This window comes from Dipodomys spectabilis, unplaced genomic scaffold, assembly GCF_019054845.1.
Source record: "Dipodomys spectabilis isolate Male_0828 unplaced genomic scaffold, ASM1905484v1 ptg000796l, whole genome shotgun sequence".
Taxonomy (NCBI): domain Eukaryota; kingdom Metazoa; phylum Chordata; class Mammalia; order Rodentia; family Heteromyidae; genus Dipodomys; species Dipodomys spectabilis.
This window is the reverse complement of record NW_024871473.1, coordinates 85,155-112,744: the sequence shown is the minus strand read 5'-3', so window position 1 is coordinate 112,744 and position 27,590 is coordinate 85,155. Positions and strand designations below refer to the sequence as shown.

Here is a 27,590-nt window from a genome sequence, read left to right as displayed (position 1 = left end):
CACTCTAAGGGGCTCTTGTTGCCTTCTATAGTGGTAGCTGCCCCAGAGAAGTGCCATCCTGAGGTAAAGGGGGTTGGAGGCTGATTATTTACTACCTTTACTATGTGAGCCTGGTGTTGCCTAGGAAGGGAGCGTGCTAAGCTGTGGAGAGGGGAAGGAGAAGACTAAGCTATGGGAAGGGGCTCATTGCTAACAGGGACTTTTCACCAGTTCTAAAAACTCTAGAGATGCTAGAGGCCATCATTTGAACTGGGCTGCTAAGCACTGTGAAGGTGATATGCGTCAGTTTGAAGCAGAGGTGCCCTGTGTGGCGAAGCTCCAGGGAATCCTTTTTATGTTGTTGGTTGTAGGGCCTGAACCCTGGGCCTGAGCGCTGTCCCTCAGCTCTTCAGCTCAAGGCGAGCGCTCTACCTCTGGAGCCACAGCGCCACTTCCGGTTTCCTGAGTGGTTTATTGGAGATCAGAGTCTCATGGACTTTCCTGCGGGGCCTGGCTTTGAACCGCGGTCCTCAGATCTCAGCCTCCTGTGTGGCTAGGGTGGCAGGCTGCGCCGTGCCCGCGGGCGGCTCTCCAGGGAATTCTTGCCCGAAGCCAGGATGGCCCCACCTAGCTGGCTTTGTTTCTGTAAACAGGCCTCGGACAGGTTTAGGCCCGCCGATCTGTCCCGGCCTGTCCGAGCGCTCCTTGGGGTGGCGGAGGATGGGGCGTTGGGAACCGGGGCACAGGAGACCAGGGGGACAGCGGCCTGGCCCGGGGCCCTTCCGGACGTCCTCGCCTGTGACCCCGCGGAGGGCTCGGCCCAGGCAAAGCCGGGGCTGGGCCGGGAGGTGGTGAAGGGTCACAGGAAGGCCCTGTCCGGGTGGACTCCTCGGGCTGGCCGGCCGGAGGCGGCCAGGCCCCGGTGTCCCGTTACCCGCGGCCCCGAGTGGAAACAGGACCGCGCGGGTGCAGGGAGGCGTCCCTCCTCCCTGTGCCCTCTCCTGGCCACCGGAGCCGGAGAGCAGGCCCAGCACGGAGCCCCGCCGAGCGGGGAGCAGGACGCTGAGGGCCCTGGCACAGGGGTGGCCCGGTCCTGCACCCCGGTCCCGTCGTGACATCGCCTGGGGTGAACCCCTCGGCCCGTCCCGCCGCCGCTTGCACCATCTGTAGGAGGGCGCCGCCCAGCAGCGAGACCGGCGGTGGGGCGCGGGGAGGCCAGCAGTGCTCGGGGGGCGGGGCCCGGGGGCGGGGCCCGGGGAGGGCGGGGCCCGGGGGCGGGGCCCGGGGAGGGCGGGCTCCCGGGGAGGGCGGGCTCCCGGGGGCGGGGCCCGGGGAGGGCGGGCTCCCGGGGGCGGGGCCCGGGGAGGGCGGGCTCCCGGGGGCGGGGCCCGGGGAGGGCGGGCTCCCGGGGGCGGGGCCCGGGGAGGGCGGGCTCCAGGGGGCGGGGCTCCGAGGGAAGGCGGGGCTCCGGGGGCGGGGCTCCGGGGCGGGGCGGGGCCCGGGGCAGGGCGGGCTCCGAGGGAAGGCGGGGCTCCGGGGGCGGGGCTCCGGGGGCGGGGCTCCGGGGGCGGGGCTCCGGGGGGCGGGGCTCCGGGGGCGGGGCTCCGGGGCAGGGCGGGCTCCGAGGGAAGGCGGGGCTCCGGGGGCGGGGCTCCGGGGCGGGGCTCCGGGGCGGGGCTCCGGGGCGGGGCTCCGGGGGCGGGGCGGGAGCCTCAGGCCTCCAGGGCAGCAGCTCCGCCGTCCCTCACCTCGGGTGGGGGGGAGGTGGGGGAGAAGACCACCACTCCGGGGTAACAGCCTCGTTTATTGGAGGCAGGCCCCTCAGCTCGCGCACCCCTCCGCCTGCTCCAGACCCCTGCCGGCTGGCCGCGCGGTGCCCGCCCTCACAGCTGCTGCGAGGCCAGCACCTCGGGGCTCCCGAAGCAGTGAGCCTCTTTCACCGCAGCCTTCTGGGGGCAGCAGCGGGTCACCAGGCCGTCCCAGGGCTCCAGAGAATGAAGCCACAGGGGCAGCCAGTCCCAGGACCGAAGGCAGGGGGGCGGGGGGCAGCCAGGACGGGCGGCGCCGCTGCAGCACAGTGACCAGGATGATGAGCAGGACCAGGCCCACCAGGGGACCCCCGACCCCCGCCAGCACCGCGCTCCCCGCCAGGGAGAGCCCGAAGACGGCCAGGGGCAGCAACAGGAAGGCCAGCAGCAGATAAGCAATGGCCACCCAACGGTAGTGGGCCGTCAGGTCCCCAAAGTGCTTGGCCAGGGGGATGGGTAGCCTGAGGACCGGCACCGTGTACCACAGCAGGATGCCAGCCAGGTTGAAGAAGAAGTGGATGAGAGCCACCTGGGAGGCAAGGAGGACAGGGGAGGGTGGAGAGCTTGGCCAGGCTCCTTTCACTCCTCCCTGTCCCCAGTCTGAAGTTTATCGGGCGTGACCTGCTCAGAGGCTGATAGGGACTGCCTGGGAGATTCTGGGCACAACTCTCCCACATGCAGTTCAGAAAGCAGGAGCCCGGGCAGCACCCATCCTATATGGTAACGGGATACGGGAGAGGAGGTCGCAGCACACGTGCAGGAAACACAGGCACTCAAAGAGCGGGCGTGACCTAGGACCCGCAGCGCAAGGGTCAGTGGGCAGAGACGGGACAGAAATGAAGACACCACCTCGACAGGAGGAGTTAGACAGCAGGGGGAAGCTGGAGCCAGGGCAGGGACCAAAGATGGGGTGCTACTGAGAGTGAGCAGCACTAATGGGACTGGGACTGCGCCACAGAGCGGGCTCTCTGGAGAAAGCTTTCTGCAAATGGACTAGGACCAGGCACTGGGGGCACACCTGTCACCCTAGCTACTCAAGAAGCCAAGATCTGAGGATTGTGGGTCAAAGCCAGCCCAGGCAGGAAAGTCTGAGAGACTCATCTCCAGTTAACCATCAAAAAAGCCAGAAGTGGAGCTGTGTGGCTCAAGTGGTAAAGTACTAACCTTGAGCAAAAAAGTTCAGGAAGAGTGCTGAGGCTTTGAGTTTAAGCTCCAGGAACAGCACACACACATACACACATGACACGCACGCATACATCCACACCCCTGGACTAGGGTGGATTGGAGGTTTCCCCGGGGTGTGCAGGGCTGTGGGCAGCCTGGCCCATGCTACAAAAGCAGTCTGGGAAAGGAAGGACAGAGACTGGGCTGTGGGAGGCCTGCAGGGCCTTGTGGGCGGTGGGCCTGTTTCCTGGGACCATGTGGGTTGTGGCCATCCTGGGCCAGGTTGGAAGTGGGGCTATGGATAGGGAAGGGGCCAAGGACAGTACCTGGACTGCAAAGAGCAGCATGTCTGCAGGGCTGGCCAGGGCGGCCAGCAGGGCTGTGGTGGTGGTACCAATGTTTGAGCCCAAGAAGAGGGGGTATGCGCGGTCCAGGGTAATGACCCCGACGCCTAGGAAACAAGGGGTCACCACAGGGCCCCCCAGCCCCAGTCCCCCCTCAGGCCCCCTGTCCACCCAGGCTCACCCATGAGCGGCACAATGGCAGCGGTGAAGACGCTGCTGCTCTGCAGCAGGAAGGTCAGGCCAGCGCCCACAAGGATGGCCAGGTAGCCACTCAGCCAGCCGAAGGGAAAGGGAAAGTCTGGAAGGCAGGGGCGAGGTCATCCCCAGACCCCCTCCCAGCCCTCTTCCCAGCCTGGGGTCCCTCCAACCTGCGTTGATGACCGTCCTCACGGCCTGCGCGATTCGGCCGCGCAGCAGCGAGTCGAGCAGCTTGACAATGATCACCAGGCAGGCGCAGAGCACCAGCAGGGAGCCGGCCAGCAGGATGCAGCCTACGGCCACATCCGTGAGCGCCGAGTTCACAAAGAGATGATGGCCTGTGGCCGGGCAAGGACAGGGCAGTGGTGTGCCCTCAGGGCGATGTGGGGGTCAGGGAAGGGGGGCTGGGACCTCAGGGCAATATGGGGGTCAGGGAAGGGGGGCTGGGGTGGGGGCGGCGGGCCTCACAGGGCAGCTTGTCCCCGGGGAAGGCTGTGCTGTTCCTCTCAGGGCAGTGGCCGGAGACCTCACATTCCTCTCCATTCTCCTGAGTGAGTCAGGACCAGGGAGAACTCAGACCAGGCCGTGTCTACAGTGTCTACACAGAGGTCCAAGCTCAAGGGTGGGTGGGGCAATCAACAGGTCAGAGGGCAAAGGAAGGGCTGGGGTCAGAGGCACCTCACCGTCTCAGCCCTGATGCCACACCACTGCTTAATGAGGCTGCCGTTGGTGGCGCTGCCGGTGGCACTGCCTGTGATGGCGCTGCTGTCCAGCTGGCGGGTGGGGGATGAGACCGTGTGCCGGGCCCCCAGAGTCAGACTGGCCCTGCCCATGTATGCTGCTGCTCCCCAACCAACCTTGGGTCCAGATCTCCACGGCGTCCCGTTGGGGTGGGGACCCCCTGCCCTGGGGTGGTGGGCAGCCCCTCACCTGCACAATGAGGTGCGTGAGAGGCTGGGTCAGCGCCTTGAGGATGTCGGGGGCCTGCTGCCCGGGCTGGAGGCTGGCAGCACGCAGCGCCAGCCCACTCAACCTCTCCAGGGCGGCCGTGGCGCTCTCCAGAGGCAGCAGGACCAGTACAGTGAGCCAGTTGAAGATACCATGGACAGCAGAGCCACTGAAGGCCCTGGGGACACAGAGGACGGCTGTCTGGCGGCCTCGGCCTCCTCGAGGCCCCCGGGCCTGGGTCCCCATCACCCACTCACCTCCGGAACTCATCTCGGTCCCCAGACTGCGCCATGGAGACCAGAGTGCTGGTGATGGACGTGCCCACGTTGACGCCCATGGTGATGGGCACAGACGCCTTGACAGTCAGCACTAGGGACACCTGGCTGATCAGCACGGGGTGGGGTGGGGTGGGGTGGGGTGGGGTGGGGTGGGGCCCGCCCCGCCCCACACGGGGGGGGGGGAGGGGGGGAGGCACACTCACACTTGGAGGCCACCATGCTGACCACAATAGAGGAGGACGTGCTCGAGCTCTGCACGAGGACTGTGACCAGCACGCCGATGACCAGTCCAGCCACAGGGTTGGACAGCACCTTGTTGTCCTTGAAGATATCTCCAGCCATTTTGCCTGTGCCCAGGACAGAGGGGCAGTGAGGCTGGAGAGGGTGGGCTGCCAGCCCCCACCCCGGGCACACCCAGCCACTCACTGCCCAGCAGCTGGAAGGCAGAGCTGAGGATGTCCAGGGCGCAGATGAAGAAGTAGAGGCTGCCTAGGAGCCCACAGGCCTTAAGGAAGATGGTGATCGCCTGGCGCAGCCTGCTGGCCGTGCTGAGTTCTGTGGACACAGACGAGGCTGGCCCCACCACCCGAGGCTCTGCTCTGCCCCCCAGCCATGAGGCTCAGGTCTCCTTTGTCAGTCCTCAGGCAGAGTACTGCCACTGCCTTCTGCCTCCTTCAACAGGGCCCCATTTACCAATCTTATTTTTGCCAGTCCTGGGGCTGAACTCGACCTGGGCGCTGTCCCTCAGCTCTTCAGCTCAAGGCTAGCGCCCTACCTCTTGAGTCACAGCTCCACTTCCAGCTTTTTTGCTTATGTGGAGCTGAGGAATTTAACCCAGGGCCTCATGCATGCAAGGCAAGCACTCTACCACTGAGCCCCCTTCCCAGGCCCCATTTACCGATCTTAAGCTTCCCATGTCAAGAACTAGGTCCCCTTTCTGTCTCCATGCCTGTGCCTTTGCTGTGTGATGGAGCCCAGCTGGGCTCCCAGAGATGGAGCAACCACAGGGGGCAGGGCGGGGATTGGAGGGAAAGTAGGGAAGGGGGGGCCCTCCAGCCCCACACAGGGCTCAGAGGTGGTGGGTGAATTTCCATGGGGAGTGTTCCAGCAAGCCTGGCTCTGAAACCCTGGGGAGGTGGAGCCTGCCTGCCCGCTGCTGCACACCCACAGCCCTACCTTTCGGCTGGCCAGTGTCCTTTGGCTGGGGGTCCAAGCCTCCCTCCTCCAGGCACCCTGCAGAGGCCAGGCAAGGTGGGGCTGTTGCCGGTACCCCCCAAGGAAGGGACAAAAGAAGGCAGAGAATTGAAGGGGGAGGGGGCTTATGGGTTTGGGGTGGAGAACAGGAGTCAGAAGTCGAGTGGGAATGTGTGGCTCTGCCCAGAGTTGTCAGGAGCACCCCCCCCCCCCACACACACACACACAGGCAAGCCCAGCCCCGCCCCCTCCCTCCAGCACCTGGGGTCGGCCCAAGGCTGGGGCTCTTGGTACCTGTGCTTCTCAGGCTTGGGTCCACCAAGTCATCCATGCTCAGAGTAGGGAGGGGGAACTGAGAACCAGCAAGGGAGTTCAGCATGGATTTGGGGCAGGTTGAGGCCAGAGCCTGAGGCAGAGCTGCTGGGAGGGAAGGCGAGTATGCCGTTTCCATCCTTGATCTCAGCTTGATCTCAGGTCCTACCCCTTCCCCTGCCGACCCGCTGTTCACTCCCGCAGGTCCCTCCTTCCCCTGTCCACAAGGGTATGGCTCAGCGACCTTGGGCAGCTACCAGCAGAGTCGTCTAGTTTGGGGATGCAGGGTGAGCCCTGGAATCCAGCTCCCTTGCTGGTCCCAGCTGAAGTTCTGGGGTGCCAGAAGTGTCTGGGAGAACCCCAGGACCTCCCCTATCAGATATAACCGGCGACTTAGAGAATGGTCACAGCATAGACTTTGGCATTTAATATCAAAGATGACTACTCAGCTTGATAAAGGCTCCACTTCTCTGAGAATGAGGAGCAGGGCAGAAGCTCTTGTCCAGTCCACCCCAGGGATCTTCTAACCCACAGGGACTGGGCATGGCCACCTCAGCCCTTGACCCCAGCCCCCCTCAGGGATCCGTCGTGTCTCTGTCCTCCGGGCTCAGGACGAGGCCCTGGCCCTGGCTTCCCTGGGCCCCAGCCTGGTTCTAGGAGCTCCTACCTGGGTGGGTGGTGAGGGGTAGAAGCAGGGAGGAGGCTTAGTGGGAGCGGCCGCAGGGCAAGGATCTGCTGGGCACCCACATGATCCCTGTGTAAGGAGCCCCATTAATGTTTACCCAGGAGCTGAGGCCCCTGAGGGGAGACCAGCCTGGCCCCCGGGACCCTGAGGCTTCTTCAGGCCCTTGTCACCCAATGGCTGGAAGCTCCAAGCCTCCAAAGCAATCATCTCGGAGTGAGGTGGGCCTCACACCAGGCCGGGGGCACTGCAGGACTGGACACCGTGTCCCCAGCGGGTACCTGGGTCACAGCGCTCCATGCTGCTTGGGCAGGAGGTGCTGCCCCAAGGGGCTGCCAGGGAGCCGTCTACAAGGCTCCGCCTCCCTCCTGTGCTCCTCTGAGTTTTGCAGATCTTATCAGGGTCACTTGGCTGGCAGGCAGGAGGGGAAAAGCCCTTTGCACCAGCGGGGCAGAGAGGACAGGGTTCCTCAGGTGGCCTGGGAAGGTGCCCAAGCCCTGAGATCAGCAGGTTCAGATCCAGGTACAGGGTAGAGCTGGGCCCGGCAGGGCTCCCAGAAGAGGCCAGCAGCTGGCCCGGGCCTGTGTGTCTGTCTGCAAGGAGGGAGGGTGGAGGGAGGAGGGCACAGCTCCCCCATCCCCCCGCCACACGTTCTGTTCCCTGTATGGCTCCTGACCCGTCATTTGTGGGAGACCCTTTTGTGGGGGGGGGTCATCCCCTCCCTGACTTCGGATGCAGGGCCAGGCTGTCTCCCAGGGGCCTTGCTAACTCCAGCCCCCCTGCTGTGCTCGCCTAGCTCTGAGACTTTGCCCACAGAGTCCACTCAGCAAATTCCCTTCCCTCCCCATTCTGTTCCCCCTGCCATCCAGCACCTTCCCAGGGGCTCTGGAATATTCCTGCCCCACCTCAGGGGGTTGTCCATCATTGGCACCTCGGAATGACCTCTCGCAGCTACTAGAAAGCAGGAGGAACCTGGGGGCTTGTGGTCTCAGGCAGGCCACCACGACCCCCTCCCTGGGCCCCAGGGCCAGTAACACTGGAGATCTCCTTTGATGCCTGCTGAAGAGGAGGCTCTGTGCTGCTGTGGACCCTCCTGGAACTGGGCCTGACACAAGTAGGAGCTCAGAGGCCACTGTTGCGCCAATGAGACACATGGGGTCTCTGTGCAGGTCTGAGATGGAGGAGGTGTGTCCCCCTCCGGACACACCTCTGGGACACTAGTTTTGAGGTGGTCCACTCAGACCGTGCAGCCTGGCCATGCCTCTCTGGCTGGCAGCCCAGGCCCCTTTTAGGGGACACACAGTGCCTAGGCCTGCGTGCAGGCAGTGCAGGAAGAAGCACCTGGGTCAGGCCGGGGCATGGGAGATCCCGGCCTCCCCTGGGGTCTCCTGGCACTATGGCTGCTGCCCACGACCTGGCCTGTGGCCTGTGCTTCCCCGGGTGGCATCACTGGCCTCCAGGCTGTGGAGAGCGCACGGAGCTCGGCCGGGGCCGGCGACACGGGCAGCAGTTCCCACCGGCGAGTGGGAGTGCAGTGGCTCATGCCTCAGGGCTGGCAGGAGGGCACAAGCAGGGGCTCCTCCAGCCGGAGCAGCAGCGTCTGGGCTGGGGGAAGTGGGGCTGGGGGCCCAGGGTGGGGCAGAGCCCCGTTGGCTGCCGCCTGATGGCGGTGCTGCCTTTGAGGGGGGCTGGGGGAGGCGGCTCGGCGTGCGGCGGCCCTTGTGCGGCTCTGACCGCCAAGAAGGCGGGCAGGTCCAGGTCGAGTGTGGCCACCCCTCCGCGGGGCATGGGCGTGCTCTGCCGGCACTGCGGGCAGGGGATCCAGTGCTGCTCCTGGGCCGGCGTGTCCAGCCGCCGCACGCACGCCTGACAGAAAGTGTGGCCACAGTAGAGGCGGCGGGGCAGGTGCGTGGAGCGGTCGTAGGCCGAGTAGCAGATGATGCAGTCGTTCCTGGGGGCCGTGGGGGTCGCGGTGGCCCCCTCCTCCAAGGCCCTGGGGCCCTCGGGCTGCAACATCCTAGGGCACGGGTGCGGGGAAGCCATGGCCCACTCCTGCCCTAGTCCTCAAACACGCCCTCCACCCCCTCCACCCCAGTAGCCAGGGCCACAGGGCAGGCAGGTGCCCGCACACAGGGGCAGGCCAGGCCCCGAGGACTTGGGCTCAGGGCTGGCCACCTTGGTGTCTGTGACCACTGGGTGGTGCCCAGGACCCTTCTGCTCAGCGTTTCCTGGCAGACCTTCTGAGCCCCGCTTACCTGCAGCCACTCACTGGAAGGCCATGCCTGACTCCTGACGGGAGCCAGGCCGGAGCAGGGGAGGGGCACGGGGCCCCTGGGGGCTCCCTCCCTGGGCTCGCATTACTGGCCGGCGGACGGGCAGGGCCGCCGAGGCAGGTGGTGCTTGTCCCTGCGAGTGGGCTCCCCTTTCAGCCACACAGCTCCTGCAACTGGATCTGCCACACCACACACTGGGAAGGTGAGGGGAGCCTGCCCGCCCGCCCCGCCCGCTCCCCCTCACACCATCCCAGTGCTGTCCCTCTGCCCGCCTCATCCTGCTCACCTGAACTCAGGCACTTCCAGACCCCCATACCACACATACGTGCACACATACCACACATGCATGCACATATACACAGGCTCACACACCACACACTATGTGCACACACATGCACACACTAACACCACACACACACGCACAAGCACCCTCTCTCTCTCTGAAGTTCTCCTGCCCAGGCCTGGGTGGCACCCCTTATATCACTTCCCAGGCCCTTCCCCAGGCTCCAGCCAGCCCTGAGCAGAGGGCACCTGCTGCTCCAGGCTCCAGCCTGGCTGGCTGTGCGGGCGGGCCCCTCTACCCCAGCACCACCACTCCGGTCTCACAGGCAGTGTCCAGCCAGCTCGGCCCCCAGGGGGCGCTCCCACACTGCGCCTCTCCCCTTCCCTTGGGTCTCCCCACTGGCCTCCAGCCAGGGAGGTGGCTCTTAGGTGAGTCTGGTGGCCGCAGGCCCTGCATGGTGGGGGCTGGCAGGACTGTCACACAGGCTGGGAGGGCGCTGGGACCACTCAGCCCTGCCGGGACAGGTGGTGGCAGAACAGCCCTCCTTGCTCCTAACTCCCCCCCTTGGCAGTCTGCCCACGGGACTGGCCAGACGGGTTCGCATGCTGGCCTGGGTGGAGGCTGGCCACACAGCCAAGTCATGGCAGGGACCTGCCCACCCGCACCCAGAGACCTCCACATACCGTGAACCACCCAGGCCTCGGCCAAGGGTTGGTCACGGGAGGACCTGTCTGTCCTGCAAGGCCAGCTCAGTTTCCGTCTTCATAGGGTGCTATGCCTCACCACCCTGCCCCGGAAACAGAATGCCTGGAGCGAGCTTCTGAGCAACCTCCCTACTTTGGCATCCCCCTCACCCACGGTGTCCTACGCTTCTGAGACAAACAGATGGCACTAGGCACCCTCCTCCTTCCAGCCCATTCCCTGCTATGTCTTCAATGCCTGGTCCTGGCAGCCCCCTGGAACCCCAGCCTAAGCAGTACAGCCCTGGATGTGCACGAATTCAATGTTTCATGGAAAACCAGAAAAGCGCCCTGGCTGAGACTGGGCGGTGACTCAGTGGGCAGGGTTCAGCCCGGGCTGCCTGGCTCTGCTGACCGGATCTCTCACTCCCTGAAACCCACCAGCCGCAGCCCCACCCACTGCGGCCCAGACCAACTCCCTGGGGGCTTCTCCTGGGCCTCCCCTGCCCTGTGATGGGGCTTAGCCTTGCTCACTATCTCAGCCTCAGCCCAAGGAATGCAGGAGGACCTGGGCAAGGCAGGGGCAGACAGGAGACCTGAAGAGCAGTTTTAATGTGCCTATCACAAGCAGTGGCTTTCCATCTACTGGAAGACCTCACAGAATCTGGGAGCTTGTTGGAGCAGTTTGTGTGAGTGCGAGTGCGTGTGTATGTATGTGTGCAGAGCAGGTGATGTTGTTCAGCCTGGACCAACCCCCCCCCCTCCAAAGGGGCCACCCACAAAAAAGTCACTGGCACCAAGCTCACCCGGCTTTATTGCCTAGACCCTGAAGGTGTGCTCAGGGGCATCCATGGCCCTACCATGGACAGTATCTGGGACTGTGGTTCAAGGGCCCCAGGCAGGCCCCAGCCTTCAGCTGCACAGACGTCCCATGGCGGGGGACGGGAAGTTGGGAAGTGGACGGCACCCATGGCAGTGTCTGCTCCTCGTGTCCCGCACACCTGGACCCCTGAGCAGAGGCCTGGGTCCGCGTGAGTGGGCGGGCTAGGAGACGACACAGCGGCAGCTGTGGCAGCGGCAGAACCTCGGGCAGTGGCAGCAGGAACAGCAAGGGCAGCAGCAGCAGTGGTGTGCAATGTCGTCGCCGCGGCCCACGGGGGGCGCGCCGGCGTAGGTCAGTCCTGCCGGGCGCCGGCTGCTGCTGGAGGGCTTGCAGGGCTGCTGCCAGGCCAGCGGACTCTGGTCAGGGACAGCCCCCTCAGCCCCCTCGGCCCCCTTGGCCCCCTTGGGCTGTGGAGCCTCGGTGGGCTGCAGGAGGCGGGCTGGTTCTAGGGCGCGGCACCCAGAGGGCAGAGGCTGCCTCTCAGAGGATGACGAGGAGGGGGCCTCCTCTAACTGCTGCCCCAGGTCAGGCCGTAGCTGAGCCCGGGGGATGCTGATGTGCGTGTAGGGGTTCTTGACGACCATCTCATGGGGGTCCATGGTCCAAGCTCGGGGTACGGGCAGAGACACCGATATGGATGCTAGGGAAGGAGGGCACCACCTGAGAGCCAAGAAAGAACCTCTGTAGAGGATGCCTGCCTTGCCCAGCGTCACATCCCAGGCACGGAGGCCCTGAATGTGCAGACACCGTTCCTGGACCTAAGGGGCTGCGCCGGGGGCGTTCTAGCCCTTCACTGGCCCCGGGATGGAGCAGGGAATGAGGTGGGGGGGAGACAGCTGGGCCGCTCCGGGGCCGGACGGGGGCCTGGGGTCTCCCGGGGCCAGGCCAGGCCCGGCGGTCAGCACTCACCTGCGGTGACGGCGGCAGCAGGAGCACTCTGTCCTCCCAGTCCTCCAGCTCCGGGCCCAGTGCCGGTGCCTGGCAGCCGCCTTTTCCCTCCTCAGGAGGAGGTGGGGCACTGGGGCGGAGCCCAAAGACGGGGTTCCAGACACCCCGAGAGGCCCAGCAACTGGAGCACAGCAGCACGCCCCTCTTGCTCAGATGGGTGGCGGCCGGGTCTGGGCCGAGGGCCCCGGCCGGCCCGGGGTGACCCGGCCGGGCCCCGCGCTCGCGCCTCGGCCTTGCGGCCCCGGGGGTCCCCGCGAGCCCGGCTGCGCGCGCAGCAGGCGCCCCGGCCCATTTCGCCCCCTCTTCCCCCGTGCCCCCGCCCGGTGCCCGCCTGCGCCCCGCACCCGCGGGACCACACCGGACGTGACTCGGAGGCGGGGGACCGGGGTGGGCCCGGACACGCCGGCCCACGCGCGAGTGTCGGCGGCGCGGCACGTGGGGCGACCTAGGTTTGGGAACCCGGAACTAAGGACGCGGACGGCGACGATTCTCTGCGCAGGCGCCAGAAGCCACGCCCACTCACGGCCCGTCCCCCGGAGAGGCCAGCGGAGGCTGGCGCATGCGCAACCTAGGCCTGGGCGTCCAGTGGAAACTTTGTTCCCCAGAAGCCTCTGCGCTCCAGGGTTTCCCAAAAGACCCGGTTTAGGATGCAGGGCTTGGGAGGCGCGGTTCGGAGCTGCGGGGCGGGGCCTCGTCCCTGGTGGGCGGGGCCCTGGGCAGGGGCGGGGCCTGACCGGGGGCGGGACCAGGTCAGGTGCCTCCGGGGGCGCTGCGGGCGCGGGACTGAGGCCGCGCGCTGGGCGCGCCTGGAAGGCGAACTCCAGGCCCTCCTCGGACACGGCGGCTTTGGTGGCCCCACCTTGGCCGCCCGGGCCCCGCGGCCCCCACTGCCCTTGCTCCCTTCCTGCTCCTCCTCTGCTCCTCGCGGGCTCAGCCAGCTCAGATGTGGCCTTGAGACCTGGCGTCGTGCGCCAGCCTCTCCTCCCCTCGGCCTGGGCCTCGTCCAGGGTCAGGCTCAGGGCCCCGTGCGGGTCACAGAGGGGCAGCGGGCTCTGCGGTGGACGTGGCGGGGCGCGGGAGGCTCCACAGCCTCGCGGTTGCATCATAGCCTGGCTCTCCTTCCCCGAGGGCCCGGCCCGGCCGGCCCGGGAGGAAGCAGAAAGGAATGGGGCCTCTGCGGGTGTGGCTGGCACGCAACTGAGTGACGAGGAGCACGTGCGACCCGAGGGTGCCGCCGGGGCATCCCACCCCGCGCGGGTGCGGGGCCTGGCGGGCCGTCCTCCGCCCGGCACGTGGGCCGTGGAGCCATCCCGCCCGCGCGCCCCTCCAGGTGCCCCCCCCGCCCCGTGCGTGCTCCGTCCCCGCGCGCCCCTCCGGGTGCCCCCCCGCCCCGTGCGTGCTCCGTCCCCGCGCGCCCCTCCGGGTGCCCCCCCGCCCCGTGCGTCCTCCGTCCCCGCGCGCCCCTCCGAGTCCCCCCCCCCCGCCCCGTGCGTGCTCCGTCCCCGCGCGCCCCTCCGAGTCCCCCCCCCCGCCCCGTGCGTGCTCCGTCCCCGCGCGCCCCTCCGAGTCCCCCCCCCGCCCCGTGCGTGCTCCGTCCCCGCGCGCCCCTCCGAGTGCCCCCCCGCCCCGTGCGTGCTCCGTCCCCGCGCGCCCCTCCGGGTGCCGCCCCCCCCGCCCCCGTGCGTGCTCCGTCCCCGCGCGCCCCTCCGGGTGCCCCCCCCCGCCCCGTGCGTCCTCCGTCCCCGCGCGCCCCTCCGGGTGCCCCCCCGCCCCGTGCGCCCCTTTCTCGGGATGGCCCGCCCCACTCTGTTATCTGCCCGGCTCCCGCGGCCCCCCGCTGCTCAGACTCGCCCTCTCCGAGCCTGCTAATTCCGGGCGCCGTGTGGGCGCACTGGGAGCCCGAGATTCCAGGCTTTCCCGCGGGGGGCACAGGCCAGGGAGGCAAAGGTGGGGCCCTGGCACCCATCTTTTGGGGTCCACCTCCCAGGTCCTCTCCCTCACAGTGGGAGGAAAGGTCTCGCTCGCAGAGCCGGGTGTTCGGTCAGGGGGCGCCGCAGAGTCCCGACCCGCACCCGGCCCTCAGGGAGGGCGACCCCGGAGCGGGCGCCGGGCCCGGAGCGGCCCGAGGGGCGGCCGAGGCTGGCCCCGCCCCGCGGACCCCGCGCGGGTCCCCAGACGGGGGGTGGCGCTGCGGGCGCGGGCGGGCGCCGCGCGCACTGCGGTCCCCGAGCCTCCGCCGCAGAGCGCGCCACGCTCCGCACGCACCTGCCGCCGCCGCCGCCGCCGCGCCGAGCCCTGCGCCCGCACTCGCGTCCGCACCCCGGGGTGCCGCCCGCGCTCGCCATCGCCCGAGGTCGCCGCCGAGCCTCCGGAGCCGCCGGGCCGAGGCGCGGGCGCCGCATCCGGGCCCGCCCGGGAGGCAGCTCTGCGGCGGCGGCGGGCCGGGGCCGCCAGGCTGGGGCAGGTGAGCGGGGGGAAGGGCGGGGCGCGCGCGCGCGGGGGGCGTCCGGCCCGGGGCCCGCGCCGGGGTCGGGGTCAGAGGTCGGGCCGCAGCCCTTTGTGCGGGGCGCGGGCGCGGGCGCGCGCGCGGCGGGCCGGCACTGCCCTCACGCCGTCTCTCACCTGCAGCACAGGCCTGGTGTAGGCCTCTCCTCTCCCGGTGCCGCGGAGCCTGCAGCGCGGATCCCCCGGCCGCCAGGGCTCCGGCTAGCTGCCTTCCCTGGGCGCCCTGTCCTGGAGCCATGGGGCCCACCTAGCCCCGGCCTGTGCCGATGTCCCGGCCCCGGGGCTGCTGACCTCGGCTGCCGGAGGAGGCCCCTCCGCGCCCCCTCGCCGGCCTCCGCCGACAGAGACCCTGGGTGAGCCCCTGGGCCAGATCGCCAGCCCAGGACAGCCTCGCCCGCCCCCGTGCCCGCGCCTGCCCCCTCCTCCCCCGCCCCTTCCTCCCCCGACTCCTCCTCCTCCCCCTCCCCCTCCTCCTCCTCAGACTGGACCAGAGAAGCCACTGTGGCCTCTGGGGGGGGGCCTGCCCCCCCAGCTGTCACCGGCCGCCCCTAGCAGCCCGCGGGGCGGCCGGGGTCCTCACCAGGCCTGGCAGGACCAGGATGCTGCCCCCTCTCTCCCCCCCAGGCCCCACCCAGCACCTCCACCGGCAAGACCATCCAGTCTGACTGGAGATAACCGGATGCCAGCTGACCCTGGGCCCGAGGCGGGCAGTGGCTGGCCGGGCCTCCTCATGTCCTGCCTGAAAGGCCCCCATGTCATCCTCAAGATGGAGGCCATGAAGATCGTCCACCCTGAGAAGTTCCCCGAGCTCCCCGGGGCCTCCCCCTGCTTCCCACCTGCACCCCGGCCCACCCCCGCTCTGGCACCCAAGCGCGCCTGGCCCTCCGACACAGAGATCATTGTCAACCAGGCTTGCGGCGGGGACATGCCCGCCTTAGAAGGGGTGCCCCACACCCCACCCATGCCACGGGGGCCACGCAAGGGCAGCGCGGAGCTGGGCTTTCCCCGAGTGGCACCGGCAGACGAGGTCATTGTGAATCAGTACGTGATGCGGCCGGGCCCCACTCCCTCGGCCGCACCTTCGTCGGGGGCAGGGGTGGCTGGTGAGCCACTGGAGTGCCCCACCTGTGGGCACACGTACAACGTCACTCAGAGGCGGCCCCGTGTGCTGTCCTGCCTGCACTCTGTGTGTGAGCAGTGCCTGCAGATCCTCTATGAGTCTTGCCCCAAGTACAAGTTCATCTCCTGTCCCACCTGCCGGCGGGAGACTGTGCTCTTCACTGACTATGGACTTGCCGCCCTGGCCGTCAACACGTCCATCTTGAGCCGCCTGCCACCCGAGGCGCTGACTGCCCCGTCCGGAGGCCAGTGGGGGGGTGAGCCCGAGGGCAGCTGCTACCAGACCTTCCGGCAGTACTGCGGGGCGGCGTGCACCTGCCACGTGAGGAACCCACTGTCCGCCTGCTCCATCATGTAGCATCCACCTGCCCGCTGCTGACCACCGGCCCTTGCTCGATGCTATTCAGGGACCCAGCCCTGCCCTGTTGCCCACTGACCCTTCCTCACCTACCGTGGCTTCTGGCCCTACCCTGCGTGGCATTGTCGCTGCAACCAACTTTGCCATTAAAACTCTTTGCCAAAGTTTGCACCCGTGACCTGGACTGAAGCTAGCCCCTGTGGGCTGTGCCCGGCATAGGCCTAGGGTGGGTGCCCAGGACCACAGTCCAGACGGGGTCAAGCCTGGAGCCATCAGAGCGAGGCGCAGCTCTGCTTGTTGGGGGCAAGCTGAGCCGACCATGCGGCCCGGAGACCTGGGTTTGGCAAATGTGAGGGCTGGTAGCCTGTGCAGAGCCAGCCCAGCTGGGAAGAGAGCAACTTCCTGGCCAGTGCAGTGGGGTGGCTACATGAAGGCATCTCAGCTGGTGTCCTCCCTTGCCGCCCCGCCCACCCCCGCTCGGGCCTCCCAGGATGTGTGAGGATGGCCCTCGGGGCCATTGGCGCAAAGCTTTGCAGGTGGCTGAGATGGCACCTGAGATGGTACAAGGCCTTGGGGCCTCCTGCCAGACACTTGAACACTGGGGTTTGAGAAAGAACCATTGCAGACAGATGTCTGGACAGTACAGATGGGATATTAGTGAGGACAGTCACTGTGGATTAACAGGTATTGTTTATTGCAAGCCAGTCTTGTGCTGGCGTAGCGCTCAGTCCATAGCTTCCCAACTCCTGTACATCACCAAAAAGCTGTGAGGTTGCCAGGCACTGGTGGCCCACCCACGCCTGTCATCCTAGCTACTCAGAAGGCCGAGATCTGAGGATCGTGGTTCAAAGCCAGCCCGGGCAGGAAGTCTGTGAGACTCATCTCCAGTGAACCACCAGAAAGCCAGAAGGGGAGCTGTGACTCAAAAGTTGTAGAGTGTGCACCTTGAGCAAAAGAGCTCAGGCCCGGGGTTCAAGTCCCCTGACGGACAAAAAAAGAAAAAAGCTGTAGGTGGGCTCCAGATATCTCCGTTCTTCAGATGAGGCCCCAGGCTCAGTGGTATAAGGTGTCCAGGCAGTTGGGGTGGAGCTGGGGCTCCAAGGCATGGGTGGGCCCTTGCAGCACAGGCCTTGTGCCAGCCCAGCTGCTCTGGGCTGACCCCTTTGGTCCTGGTCCAGGTGGTGGTGAAGCCTGGAGGCACTCTTGCAGGCTGAACATGGGCAGTGAAGGGACCTCCTGCCAGCTGCCTAAGCCTTCAGGGACTCACCAATTTTGGTTTGTCCTGGAATACGGCAAGGGGGTGGGGTGGGGTGGGGTGGGGTGGCTTGGTGGGATGGGGATTTGCAGCCCGTCCTATCGAGGGAACGGGCCCACAGCTGGAGTGTACACCTGCTAGGCCTGTCTGCCTTGGAAGGGGGAGGTGTGTCCCAGTGTCTGCCTGGGGCCAGTGCAGTGCTCAGCACGGCAAGCTAGAGGCCAGCCTTTCTCAGCACTTGTCCTTGGTGTAGTGTCCTTGGGCTGGGCTAGTGTCTGGGGGGCAGGGTAGCATAGGCTCTATGGCTGGGTCAGGCTCTTGGGTGGCCCTGAGCCCTGGTTTTAGGTTCAGAAATGGCAGGTCTTGGGCTGGGATGTAGCTCAGTGGCAAAGCGCTTGCCTAACAAGTGCAACGTCCTGGATTCGATCCCCAGTACCAAAAAAGAAAAGACAAAAAAATACAGTCAGAAATGGCAGGTCTTGATTGAAGGCCAGAGTCTTGGGTTTGAACGTAGGCTTTTCAGCCTGGTCAGCAGGCCCCTGGTGTCCAGGGCCATCCTGGGCTTTGCTCAGTGGGCCGAGCGGTCTAAGAGCATGAAAAGCACCCCCAGCAGCATGAGTGGCATAAAGATGAGCAGCAGTCCCAGTAGCTCAAGTACCAGCAGGCTCAGCAGCGCCAGGCGGCGGGCACAGAGCCCACGCTCTCGCAGTGCCCACAACCAGGTGCCCAGGCGGGGTGGGCAGGGCAGGAAGGGGAGGCAGCCCCGGCCACCCACGGGCCCAGCCAGGAAACGCAGGTGGTAGCGGTGCTCTAGGGCACCCCAGGGCCCAGGGCCCCGGAGAGGGGGGGGGGCCAGAGGGGGGGGCGGCCGCTGAGGCCCATCAGCCTCCAGCAGCTCCTCCTGCAGGCGGCAGATCTCCCACTCCAGCATGGGTGTCTTCTGTCGGCACATTGGGCAGCGCACATGGCCCAGGTCAGCACCAGGAGCCATGCCCAGCAGCTGGTACAGGCAGCCCATGCATAAGCTATGGCCGCAGTTCAGTTGCATCTGCTGGCGCTCTGCAGGCCTGTAGGGCTCTGTGCAGATGGGGCAGTCCCCTTCCCCGGGGTCCTCCTCTTCCTCCTGCTCCTGTGATGCCGTCAGGGACCCAGCACCAGCCTCGTCTCTGTCCCCCAGCAGCGGCTCACTGTCTGGAGTTCTGGAGCCCTGTGGGGCCCCAAGGTCATCTCCCGAATTGGCTGCAAGGCGGCACTGTGGGTCCAGGCGCTTGGGGCTTGGAGAGGCGCAAGGCTGACTGCCAGCTGCAGAGCTGAGGCTCGGGGTGAGACCCCCAGTACCCAAGTCAGTGTCATGGACAGAGGCCTCAGGCTGGCGGGGGGAATGACCGCGGCTGTGAAGGTCGGCGTGGCCCTCAGGGGCCGGGCAGTGTGTGGGCTCCACCCACTGCTCGCTGGGGCACTGACCTCCGGGCTCCCGGGCCCCACGGGGAGTAAGCTTCATTTGGGTCCCCGCGGGTGGCTGGCCAGCTCCTCTATCCCCTGGTTTGTGCCACGGTGTCCCCAGCCAGGCTTGGGATCAGGTCCAATCCTGGTGTGGACAACTGACGCGACGGCCACTCCTCAACTCTGCCGATCAACAACCAACCTGCCAGACTCCTCCAACAAGGCTTCTGCGGCAGACAAGGCAGCCCCGCCCAGGGGCGGGGCCATACACACCACGCCCCTCCACTGCCCGTGATGGCCCGCCCACCCCAGCACCTGGCCAGAACCTTCCAGATGGTGCCCCTCTGCTCGGGATTTGGCTGAGCTGTTTTCAGGACTGAGTGGGTCCGTGGGCCATGGTGTTAGGGCTAGACAGAGCAACTGAGTGGGCAGAGCAGTTGGCAGTGCCACAGTAGAAGTTCCACACACGTGTACATGGTGTGAGGGTCATCACCCCACCCCCTCCTCCCGCCCAGCACCACAAGAGCTCGTGAGGTTTAAAAGCAGGGTGGAGCAGGGCCAGAGACCACGTTTACTGACACTGTTTTGGGACCGGGGGAAGGGTGAGGTCCGTCTCTTCCGGGTGCTCAGGAAGCTGAGGCACAGGTGGCTGCCCACCGGGGCCTGAGCCCTGAGGTACTAAGGTGAAGGAACAGGCTGGTCGCCGCATGCTGACGTAGAGGCTGCAGCCGCCCGGCACCCACGTCCCTCAGAGGTTCAGCGGCTCTGTTGCCTACCAGGACAGGCTCCTCCTGTACCAGTGAGGAGGGGTTGGCTGTGCAGACCCCGAGACCAGGATGGAAGGGTGGGACTCTCACGGGGGATGGTGGGCAAGAGGGACTAAAGGGCGTCCAGGGGTGCAGGCTGTAGTGGGTCAGGGCTGAGGGGCCCTGGGCCCCCTCGTGGGGCCTAGAGCCACACCCTGGGTCTGATGAGGGATCTGGAACCAGATAAGGCCAGGTCAAGATGGCTGCCTGCCGGAGGCTTCCCCGGGGGAAGCCTGAGGATTGGCAGGCGTCCTCAGGCCCAGGTCTCCGTCTGGAAGCGCAGCGTCCGCTGGAGCCTGGCTAGGTAGGCGGCAGCATCTGGTTCAGAGAGCCCACCATGCTCCTGGAAGATGGATGTCAGGGCTTCTGCGACGTCCACTGGGATGCGCTTAGCATTGCTAGAGGAGCAGGTTGCAGAGAGCTCAGCAACGCTGGCCCAGCAACGCTGGCCCCCACCACACTGGCCCCGGGCTCACCCTGCGAGGTAGAAGTAGGCACCACGATGGTCCAGCAGCTCCCAGATGAGTGGGCCCAGCTCCCGGAGCCGGTGCTGCACGTACACCTTTCGGTCCTGTAGGAGGCAGAGGTGGACTGAGAGCCTTTTCCTTGTCTGTCTTGCCTGGGGCACTGAGCACACGCACCATTCCCTGGAGCCTGGGCCCTGAGCACAAGCACCTGTTCCCTGGAGCCTGGGGCACTGAGCACACACACCGTTCCCTGGAGCCCTGAGCACACATACCTATTCCCTGGAGCCCTGAGCACACACACTGTTTCCTGGAGCCCTGAGCACACACACCTATTCCCTGGAGCCCTGAGCACACGCACCTGTTCCCTGGAGCCTGGGGCCCTGAGTACACGCACCTGTTCCCTGGAGAAGGCGGTGACCATGGTCAGGCAGCCCCTCTTCTCTAGATCCTGCCACTCAGCCTCCCAGTAAAAGTCTTGGTCTCGCTGGCGGCAGCCGAAGAACAAGAAATTTCCTGGAGATGCAGTGTGGGTCCCAGTCTGGGAGCTGCCCTCTGGGGTTCGCCCAGGGCAGCCCTGGCAGCATCCCTGCCCCAGGAACCCTGCACTCACCGGTCCAACCCTGGGCCACACGCTCCTGGATAGCCGCTCGGAATGGGGCCACACCAGTGCCAGGCCCCACCATGATCACCGGTGTCTCTGGTGTCTCTGGGAAGGCCAAACCCCCAGGCCGCACCCACAGGGGCACCCGGACAGGTCCTGCAGCGGGGTCAGGTGTCATGAAGAGGCCCAAGGAGGCTGCTGAGACCCAGGTCCAGCTCTCATAGGGGTCTGGGGAAGGACTCCTGTGTAGCTGGTTCTACTACCACCCTCCAAGAAGCAGGAGGCACCTTGTGCAGGGTCCAGGGATGCCAGCCAGGAGGAGCAGAGGCCCCGGCGGGGCTCTTTGAGGCGAGTCTGGTACTGTACCACAGCCACGAGAATCTGCAATCTCACGGGGTGAACCTGGGGGACAGTGGGCACCCTGCCTTGTGAGGCCACTGCTGCCTGCTGCCCACCTACCAGGGGCAGACAGCTCCCAAAGCGAGGTTGCTCCTGCTCAGAGGGAGGACCCTGCCTGCTAACACCTTGCCCCTCCTAATTTTCCCAGGTCCGTCCTCAGCTCTGCCCACAGGACCCTTACCAGTAGGGAGGAGGCAATGGAGAAGGCCCGTGGCCGGATCTGTGGGATGAGGTCCAACAGGTACTCTGGGGGGATGGCGCCCGCGGAGTGAGGAAAATCACAGAGCACCTGGGCAGAAGCAGTCTGTGTGGCATGCCGTGCCGTGGCTCAGGGTCCTGCCCTACGCCCTGGCTATGTGGCATGCCGTGCATGGCTCAGGGTCCTGCGCTTGCCTAACTTGCTTTGTAGCTCACCTCCAGGATGGTCCTGCGGGGCCTGCTACAATACTCGCAGAGCTCCTCCTGACCTTGGGCAGAACTGAACTCCAGAAGTTTCTCCCGTTCTAGCCCGTGGGGGGAGAAGCAGGCCAGGAGCTCGAAGAAGGACCGGCGAGGCACGCTGGCAATGTCCAGGTAGTGGGAGACAAGGTGCTGCACCGAGCAGGGCTGCGGCAGTCCCGGTGGGCAGGGGGTGCCTGCAGGGGCCGGTGGGGTGCTTAGTGTGTGGAGCGGTCAGGTGGGACGTGGGGGTAGACTCAGCACCAGCCACAAGGCCCGGTCCCAACTCACCTGGCTCCCGTGGCTGCAGCACAAAGCACTGGTCAGGGTCCAGGCCCAGCACCTGGCAGAACTGCTGCACGTGATCAGCTGAATTTGAGGGCTGGATCAGCACAACATCACCAGCAGAAAAGCTGTGGGAAAGCCACCAGGGCTGTGGGCTGGTGCGGGATCAGGGAGGGGTGTATACTCTGGGATTGGGAGGAGGGGAATGGGGAGGGAGCTGTCCGTGGAGAGCCAGCAGTCCTCAAACCCACAGCCCTCTCACCGGCCCCTAGCATTGGCAGATTCTGCTCAACCACAGATGTACCGCCTATCGGTCCTACTTTGGTGCCCTCACCCCAACCCACCCCCTGTGGACCCAAGCTGTGCTCAGCTGCACACCTGATGCCAGAACCTGTGATGTCAAACTCGATCAGCCGAACATCCTGGAAGTGTGAGGGGCCCGTGACCCTCTGGTTAGCAACCATGGGCGCCAGGAAGGGCTGCAGCTCTGACGGGGTCTGGGGGTCTGGGCTGGTGCTGTGCAGTTCCTGGGAGCTTCTGCTGGGGGACTGGTGGAGGAACTGGAAAATGAACTTGGAAGGTAGGCTGTGGAGAGGCACAGAGGTCAGGGGGGGCCTCCTCCTCACCCCTCCCTCCCCAACTGGGCAGAGCAGGCACAACTGTTGGCGCTAACCCCAGCTTCACACTTACGGGACTCCGGCGGGGATCATGGCAAGGTCGTGGGGCACTGGATACAGCCCCAACACCTTTTCCCACAGGTCTCCTAGCCAGGGGTCAATGGCCGCGTCAGGTCTGGGGAGGGCAGGCATGAGCACTAGCTGAGTATAAAACTGCTCCTCTGCTAATGGGGGGCGGGGGGCACTGCTGGTACTCACCCCAGCTCATGCTGGTCATCACCCAGGCACACAGGCAGGAGGGCGCTGCCCCCTAGCTGCAGCAGTCGGCGATGCAGCTTCTTGGCCACAAAGTTGAACCTGCGGGGACAGAGGCAGAGCCCAGGTTTTGGGGGGGGAGGGGGAGTGGGGAGGGCGGTGCTAGTCAGCCACCCAGCACAGAGCAGAGCTCAAGCAGAGGCTCCTCAGGGATCCACACTGGCCCCACCTAAGTGGGAGCACTCTGGAGGTGATGGCGACTCAAGCAGCCACCAACACTAGGAACAAGGCAGGAACGAGGCCGTGTGGAGGACCTGTGTCCCTGTCCACCCTGCGGGTGCTCCTTGAGTTGGAGGGTGAGGGGCTGTCTTAGGGGAGCACACCCCATAGGGCTGGCAGCAGCTGGGACCCCTTCCACCTCCCACCTCCCGGAAGTGTGCACACAGCCCCGCAGAACAGTCATGTGGCCGTCCGTTTCCCTTCCCTCTGCTTTCTTTATCTAAAGTGTTCAAGATGGCAGACACAGTTTGAGGGGGCACTGGAAAGGGACCCAGTGCTGAGTGGTCAGGGGCCCCTTGGACAGGTGGCACCTGACCCCAAAGCCCTCATTATCTCCTCAGGACCTGATGCGAAGGTGCACTACTTGCTCAGGGGCCTGAGCCAGGAACGGCCTCTAGAGTAGGTAGGAGAGCCAGCTCTCTTTCCAAGCTGGGAACATCTCTCAGGTGTACTGGGAGAGGACAGCCTCAGGTTGATCTGACGTTTGTCTCGTGTTGGAATTAGGTGCAAGGCCGGAGCGCCACCCAGCCCTGGGTTCCCTCTCTGCTCTCTGCCTTGGTCCCTCCCCAATCTTGTCTTCTTCTGTTGTGAGGGTCAGAATGTCCATGGGGGAGGGTTTTTTTTTTAAATGATCCAGTACTGGAGCATGAACTCAACCTTGTGCTCTCCCTTGGCTTTTTTATTCAAGGCTGGCGCTCTATCACTTGCATCACAGTGCCACTTTCAGGTTTTTAGTGGTTAACTAGAGATAAGAGTCTTAAGGACCTTCCTGCCCAGGCTGGCTTTGAATCAAAATCCTCAGATCTCAGCCTTCTGAGTAGCTACGGTTAAAGAATGAGCCACCAGCACCTGGCTCATGAAGCCTACAAATTCTGCATCACGAGGTTGGGCTATCAGTATCTTTTGGTCAGTCATGGGTCTTGAACTCTGGGCCTGGGCCATCCCTGAGCTCTTCAGCTCAAGGCTAGTGCTCTACCTCTTGAGCCACAGTGCCACTTCCAGCTTTTTGTGTGTGTGTGGTACCAAGGAAGTGAGCCCAGGGCTTCATGCATGCTGACAGGTGCTCTGCCACTGAGCCACCTGCCCAGCCCCTCGGTCCTCTTTATGACCCTGAGACCTGTACTGTCTGGCCAGGTACTGACCAGCATGCCCATCTGCCCCCTACTCACTTGGCGTATGAAGAGTCCCCAAGGCCAAGAACAGCAAAGTCCATCTGACAGAGGGAGGCCGATGGCAGGCTCTTCCGGAATATGAACCTCCAGAAGTTCTGCAGCCACAGGAAACTGAGTCAGGACTCCCAGCTCAGGCTGGCCCTATGATGTCTGAGGCAGGGATGGAGGGAGGGTCTTGGGAGACGGAGAGGACTAGGTAGGAAGCAGACAGGACAGAACTGTCTGACAAAAGTAATGCTTCCCCAGGCCTCCCTCTCTCCTCTGCCCAGTATTAGTACTGGGGCTGGAGCTCAGGGCCTCACATTCTTTTTTTTTTGGTCGGTCGTGGGACTTGAACTCTGGGCTTGGGCACTGTCCCTGCGCTCTTCAGCTCAAGGTGAGTGCTCTGCCACTTGAGCCACAGCACTACTTCTGGTTTTCTAGTGGCTTATTGGAGATAAGAGTCTCACGGACTTTCCTGAACCTCGATCCTCAGATCTCAGCCTCCTGAGTAGCTGGATTGCAGGCGTGAGCCACTGCGCCTGGCTAAAGGGCCTCACACTCTTGCTTGGGTTTTTCACTTGCGGCTGATGTCCTAGCAAGGAGTCACACCTCCAGCCCGCTATTTTTGCTAGTCACTGGGAGAAAAAAGTCTGAGGTTTTTCTTTTTTCTTGTCGGTCGTGGGGCTTGAACTCTGGGCCTGGGCGCTGTCCCTCAGCTCTTCAGCTCAAGGCGAGCGCTCTACCACTTGAGCTACAGCGCCACTTCCGGTTTTCTGGTGGTTCATTGGAGATAGGAATCTCACGGTCTTTCCTGCCCGGGCTGGCTTTGAACCGCGATCCAGTCTGAGGTTTTTCTGCTTCAGCTAGCTTCAAACTGTGATCCTCAGATCTCAGCTTCTCAAGTACTTAGGATTACAGACGCAAGCTACAGGTGGAAGCATCCATTCTTTCTCCCTTACTATCTCAGGCCCCGCACACTCCCATTGCCACCACTGGCTCCTTACCTCTGTTCCCTTTCATCCACCCTGTGCTGCCCCCACCCCACCCCCGCGCCGTCTGAGAACCCTGCAATTTGAAAATCTAGATCCCCCACACAAGCACCTCCTCTCCCCATTCTTCAGCCAGCTCCTTCTCCTCCAGCAGTTAGTATGCCAAATCCTTCCCAACATATAAACACCTTTTTTTTGGGACTGCCCAGACATTCTCAGCAGAGCTCCTTCACTCACTGGCTGATCCCCTGAGATCTGGCTTGTCACAGGCCACCAAAACTTCTCTCCCTCATTATCACCGCAATCCCAGAGACACCTCACAGGTCTTGTTTGGTTTCTGCACAGCTTTGTTGGCAGTAGTTCTTTTGTAAATACTGCCTCTCTATCCTAACCTTAGGGAAGGGGTACTGTCTGTTCATGGCCCTGTTGGACAGTAGTCCCTGGGGAGGCTGGGACTCCCTCTTCTCACATCTTTGTACTCTGTCTCATTGACTCCTGTCTCAGAACCCTCCTGAAGGTTGAGACCTACATGCATCTCCCTCCCCTGGATGTCTCTAGAAGACTGCTCTATCGGGTCCTCTCCTTTTCTGTTTTGGCTCCAGAGTCCAAACCCATAGTAGTGGTCTTCTAGGAGGTAAGGATCGTCTTCTAGACCACCCCCCTTTTGTGTTGTGTTGGTATTGGGGTTTGAACTCAAGAGCCTCTTGCTCTTGCTTAGATTTTTTGCTCAAGGCTCACTCTTTACCACTTGAGCCACACTTCCATTTAGCCTTTTACTGGTTAATCGAAAGTAAGAGCCTCTTGGACTTGTCAGCCCAGGCTGGCTTTGAACAAAGCACCTCAGATTTCAGCTGAGTAGCTGCGTTTCAGGCATGAGCCACTGGCTCCAGATTCCATAGATCCCACACATCCTGTGGACTCCACTTCAAGCTTTTCTACAACATGTCTGCTTTGCCCTGTATTCTGCTACCACCCCAGTTCAGACCACCAGTACCTGGTGCCTGTTTTTGCATCTCCTGGAGTTACTCTTGCTTTCCTGTCTCCCAAACAGGCACAAGGTCTTGCTAGAGTACAGTGTGACTGTACCTCCCTCTAAGGCCCTCATCTCAAGCCCATCTGTCCCTTGTAGCTGCCCAGCTCTTTGTATCAGCCTGGATGCCTGCTTCTTTTCCCCTTCCCTCTGGTATTTTGAACTGCTTTCCACTCTGCATGAGCAAGGCTGTTTTTTATCCCCTCCTAATCCTGGGGCTTGAACTCAGGGCCTGGGCACTGTCCTTGAGCTTCTACCACTGTCCTTGAGCACTCTACCACTTGAACCACTAAGCCACTTCTGGCCTTTCCTGTTTATGTGGTACTGAGGAATCAAACCCAGGTCTTCATGAATGCTAGCCAAGCACCCTACCACTAAGCCACATTCCCAACCCCAAGGCTGTAATCTTTTCTGCACAGGTTTCTCCCTTTTCCCTGTCTAGTCTCCACTCCTCTTCAGGTTTCAATCCATCAAAGCTCCTTGCAGCTCTACCTGAGCTTCTGTTAGTGTGAACTGTGTACGAGCACAAATGTGGCTACTGAGTTGATGGCTGGTCATTAAAACTGTCTCAGGAACATAGTATGTGTTTGAAAGAATTGAATAATGTTCCCTGAAGGTTATAGAACCAAGAGAGTCACACAAGACTCAGATCAGATTCCTACAGTATAAGTCTATAAAGACACAAACAGCCAACATGGCTATTTGGTGGCTGCGAAGTTTCTTAGAGAACTTAGCTCAAAGAGATCCTTTCAAAGCCACTTCTAACATGCATAACATAGTCAAGTCAAAGGCAGGTATTTAACCTTTTTTTTTTTTTTTTGGGGGGGGGAGGGAGGGTCCGGTCTTGGGGTCTGAACTCTGGGCCTGGGCGCTGTCCCTCAGCCCTTCAGCTCAAGGCTAGCGCTCTACCACTTGAGCCACAGCGCCACTTCCGGCTTTTTTCTTTTTGCTTATGTGGTGCTGAGGAATTGAACCCAGAGCCTCAGGCATGCAAGGCAAGCGCTCTACCACTGAGCCACCTTCCCAGCCCCAAAGGCAGGTATTTACTGTGGGTCTTGGGCTCCCCGACCAAAGTAGGGTGAAGGTGCGGGAGCCACAGCAAGAGCCTTACCTTCATGTTGTCAGGAGGGTCTCCCTGGCCCGTAGTCGCGCAAACAAATACCACCAGGGGCTCCCTAATGAGATTCGCCTCAACGAGAAGACACGGGTGTGAGGAAGGCCTCGGGGCCGCGGGCTGGTCCGCACCTCCCCAACGCGGCCCGCCCTCCGAGCCGGGCCCGGCCTTACCACCGCGTACGAGTCCAGCGCCTGCACGCGGCAGTCCAGCCTGCGCCGCCGGGCCTCGCGGCCCAGCCTCTCCGCCACATCCTGTGCCGTGCCGGTCTGGCTGCCGAAGAGCGCCAGGAGCTGCGGGCCCGGCATCGCGGGGCGCCTGGGGACCGCGCGCCGGCGCCGGTGCCGCCCGACTTCCGGCTTCCGGCCGGAAGTGACGCGATCGGCGCGCGCCGGCCGGGAATGGCGTTCCGGCGCGGCGGGCGCCTGCAGGCTTCCCGTACTTGGCTCCTGGCCCGGGCCGCGGGGTGGACGGCGTGCCGGGGCCGGGGCCGGGGGCGAGC

The 27,590-nt window shown here is 64.2% G+C and overlaps 6 protein-coding genes across 10 annotated transcripts; 1 reads left to right on the top strand and 5 right to left on the bottom strand.

The window, feature by feature from the left end:
• Positions 1–1,763: 1,763 nt before the first annotated feature.
• Slc34a3 (solute carrier family 34 member 3) lies at positions 1,764–7,053 on the bottom strand. The gene is given in 14 exon segments (XM_042673286.1): positions 1,764–2,024; positions 2,026–2,316; positions 3,278–3,402; positions 3,477–3,593; positions 3,664–3,831; positions 3,962–4,040; positions 4,177–4,266; positions 4,424–4,619; positions 4,699–4,810; positions 4,923–5,066; positions 5,146–5,274; positions 5,896–5,976; positions 6,208–6,333; positions 6,893–7,053. Coding segments are annotated over 13 exon segments (1,779 nt in total). The 5' UTR covers positions 6,293–6,333; positions 6,893–7,053; the 3' UTR covers positions 1,764–1,862.
• A 1,393-nt stretch (positions 7,054–8,446) lies between these two features.
• On the bottom strand, positions 8,447–9,233 carry LOC122102566 (RING finger protein 224-like). Its single transcript, XM_042673318.1, has 2 exons — positions 9,163–9,233; positions 8,447–8,924 (listed from the first exon to the last, which is right to left on the bottom strand). Exon 2 carries the CDS (start codon positions 8,921–8,923, stop codon positions 8,447–8,449), a length of 477 nt encoding a protein of 158 aa, XP_042529252.1. The 5' UTR covers position 8,924; positions 9,163–9,233.
• Positions 9,234–10,939: 1,706 nt separating this feature from the next.
• Cysrt1 (cysteine rich tail 1) lies at positions 10,940–14,805 on the bottom strand. 4 transcript variants are annotated; one of them, XM_042673311.1, is made up of 2 exons: positions 14,597–14,805; positions 10,940–11,666 (listed from the first exon to the last, which is right to left on the bottom strand). In XM_042673311.1, the coding sequence occupies exons 1-2, from the start codon at positions 14,715–14,717 to the stop codon at positions 11,188–11,190; spliced, it is 600 nt and encodes a 199-aa protein (XP_042529245.1). In that variant the 5' UTR covers positions 14,718–14,805; the 3' UTR covers positions 10,940–11,187. The 4 variants fall into 4 exon arrangements, with proteins under 4 accessions (XP_042529245.1, XP_042529247.1, XP_042529246.1 ...); XM_042673313.1 differs by having other exon boundaries at positions 10,940–11,686; positions 14,597–14,659; XM_042673312.1 differs by lacking the exon at positions 14,597–14,805 and adding an exon at positions 11,936–12,199 and having other exon boundaries at positions 10,940–11,686.
• Positions 14,806–14,867: 62 nt separating this feature from the next.
• On the top strand, positions 14,868–16,132 carry LOC122102562 (RING finger protein 208). Its single transcript, XM_042673310.1, has 2 exons — positions 14,868–14,916; positions 14,947–16,132. The coding sequence occupies exon 2, from the start codon at positions 15,159–15,161 to the stop codon at positions 15,954–15,956; it is 798 nt and encodes a 265-aa protein (XP_042529244.1). The 5' UTR covers positions 14,868–14,916; positions 14,947–15,158; the 3' UTR covers positions 15,957–16,132.
• Positions 16,133–16,856: 724 nt separating this feature from the next.
• LOC122102553 (RING finger protein 208-like) lies at positions 16,857–19,107 on the bottom strand. Its single transcript, XM_042673292.1, has one exon. The coding sequence runs from the start codon at positions 18,710–18,712 to the stop codon at positions 17,780–17,782; it is 933 nt and encodes a 310-aa protein (XP_042529226.1). The 5' UTR covers positions 18,713–19,107; the 3' UTR covers positions 16,857–17,779.
• A 90-nt stretch (positions 19,108–19,197) lies between these two features.
• Positions 19,198–27,430, bottom strand: Ndor1 (NADPH dependent diflavin oxidoreductase 1). 2 transcript variants are annotated; one of them, XM_042673290.1, is made up of 14 exons: positions 27,262–27,430; positions 27,086–27,163; positions 23,971–24,068; positions 22,526–22,624; positions 22,341–22,442; positions 22,029–22,235; positions 21,657–21,778; positions 21,342–21,562; positions 21,109–21,216; positions 20,816–20,930; positions 20,538–20,684; positions 20,322–20,440; positions 19,937–20,031; positions 19,198–19,858 (listed from the first exon to the last, which is right to left on the bottom strand). In XM_042673290.1, exons 1-14 carry the CDS (start codon positions 27,394–27,396, stop codon positions 19,714–19,716), a joined length of 1,791 nt encoding a protein of 596 aa, XP_042529224.1. In that variant the 5' UTR covers positions 27,397–27,430; the 3' UTR covers positions 19,198–19,713. The 2 variants fall into 2 exon arrangements, with proteins under 2 accessions (XP_042529224.1, XP_042529225.1); XM_042673291.1 differs by lacking the exon at positions 27,262–27,430 and having other exon boundaries at positions 23,971–24,123; positions 27,086–27,244.
• Between the last annotated feature and the right edge of the window lie 160 nt (positions 27,431–27,590).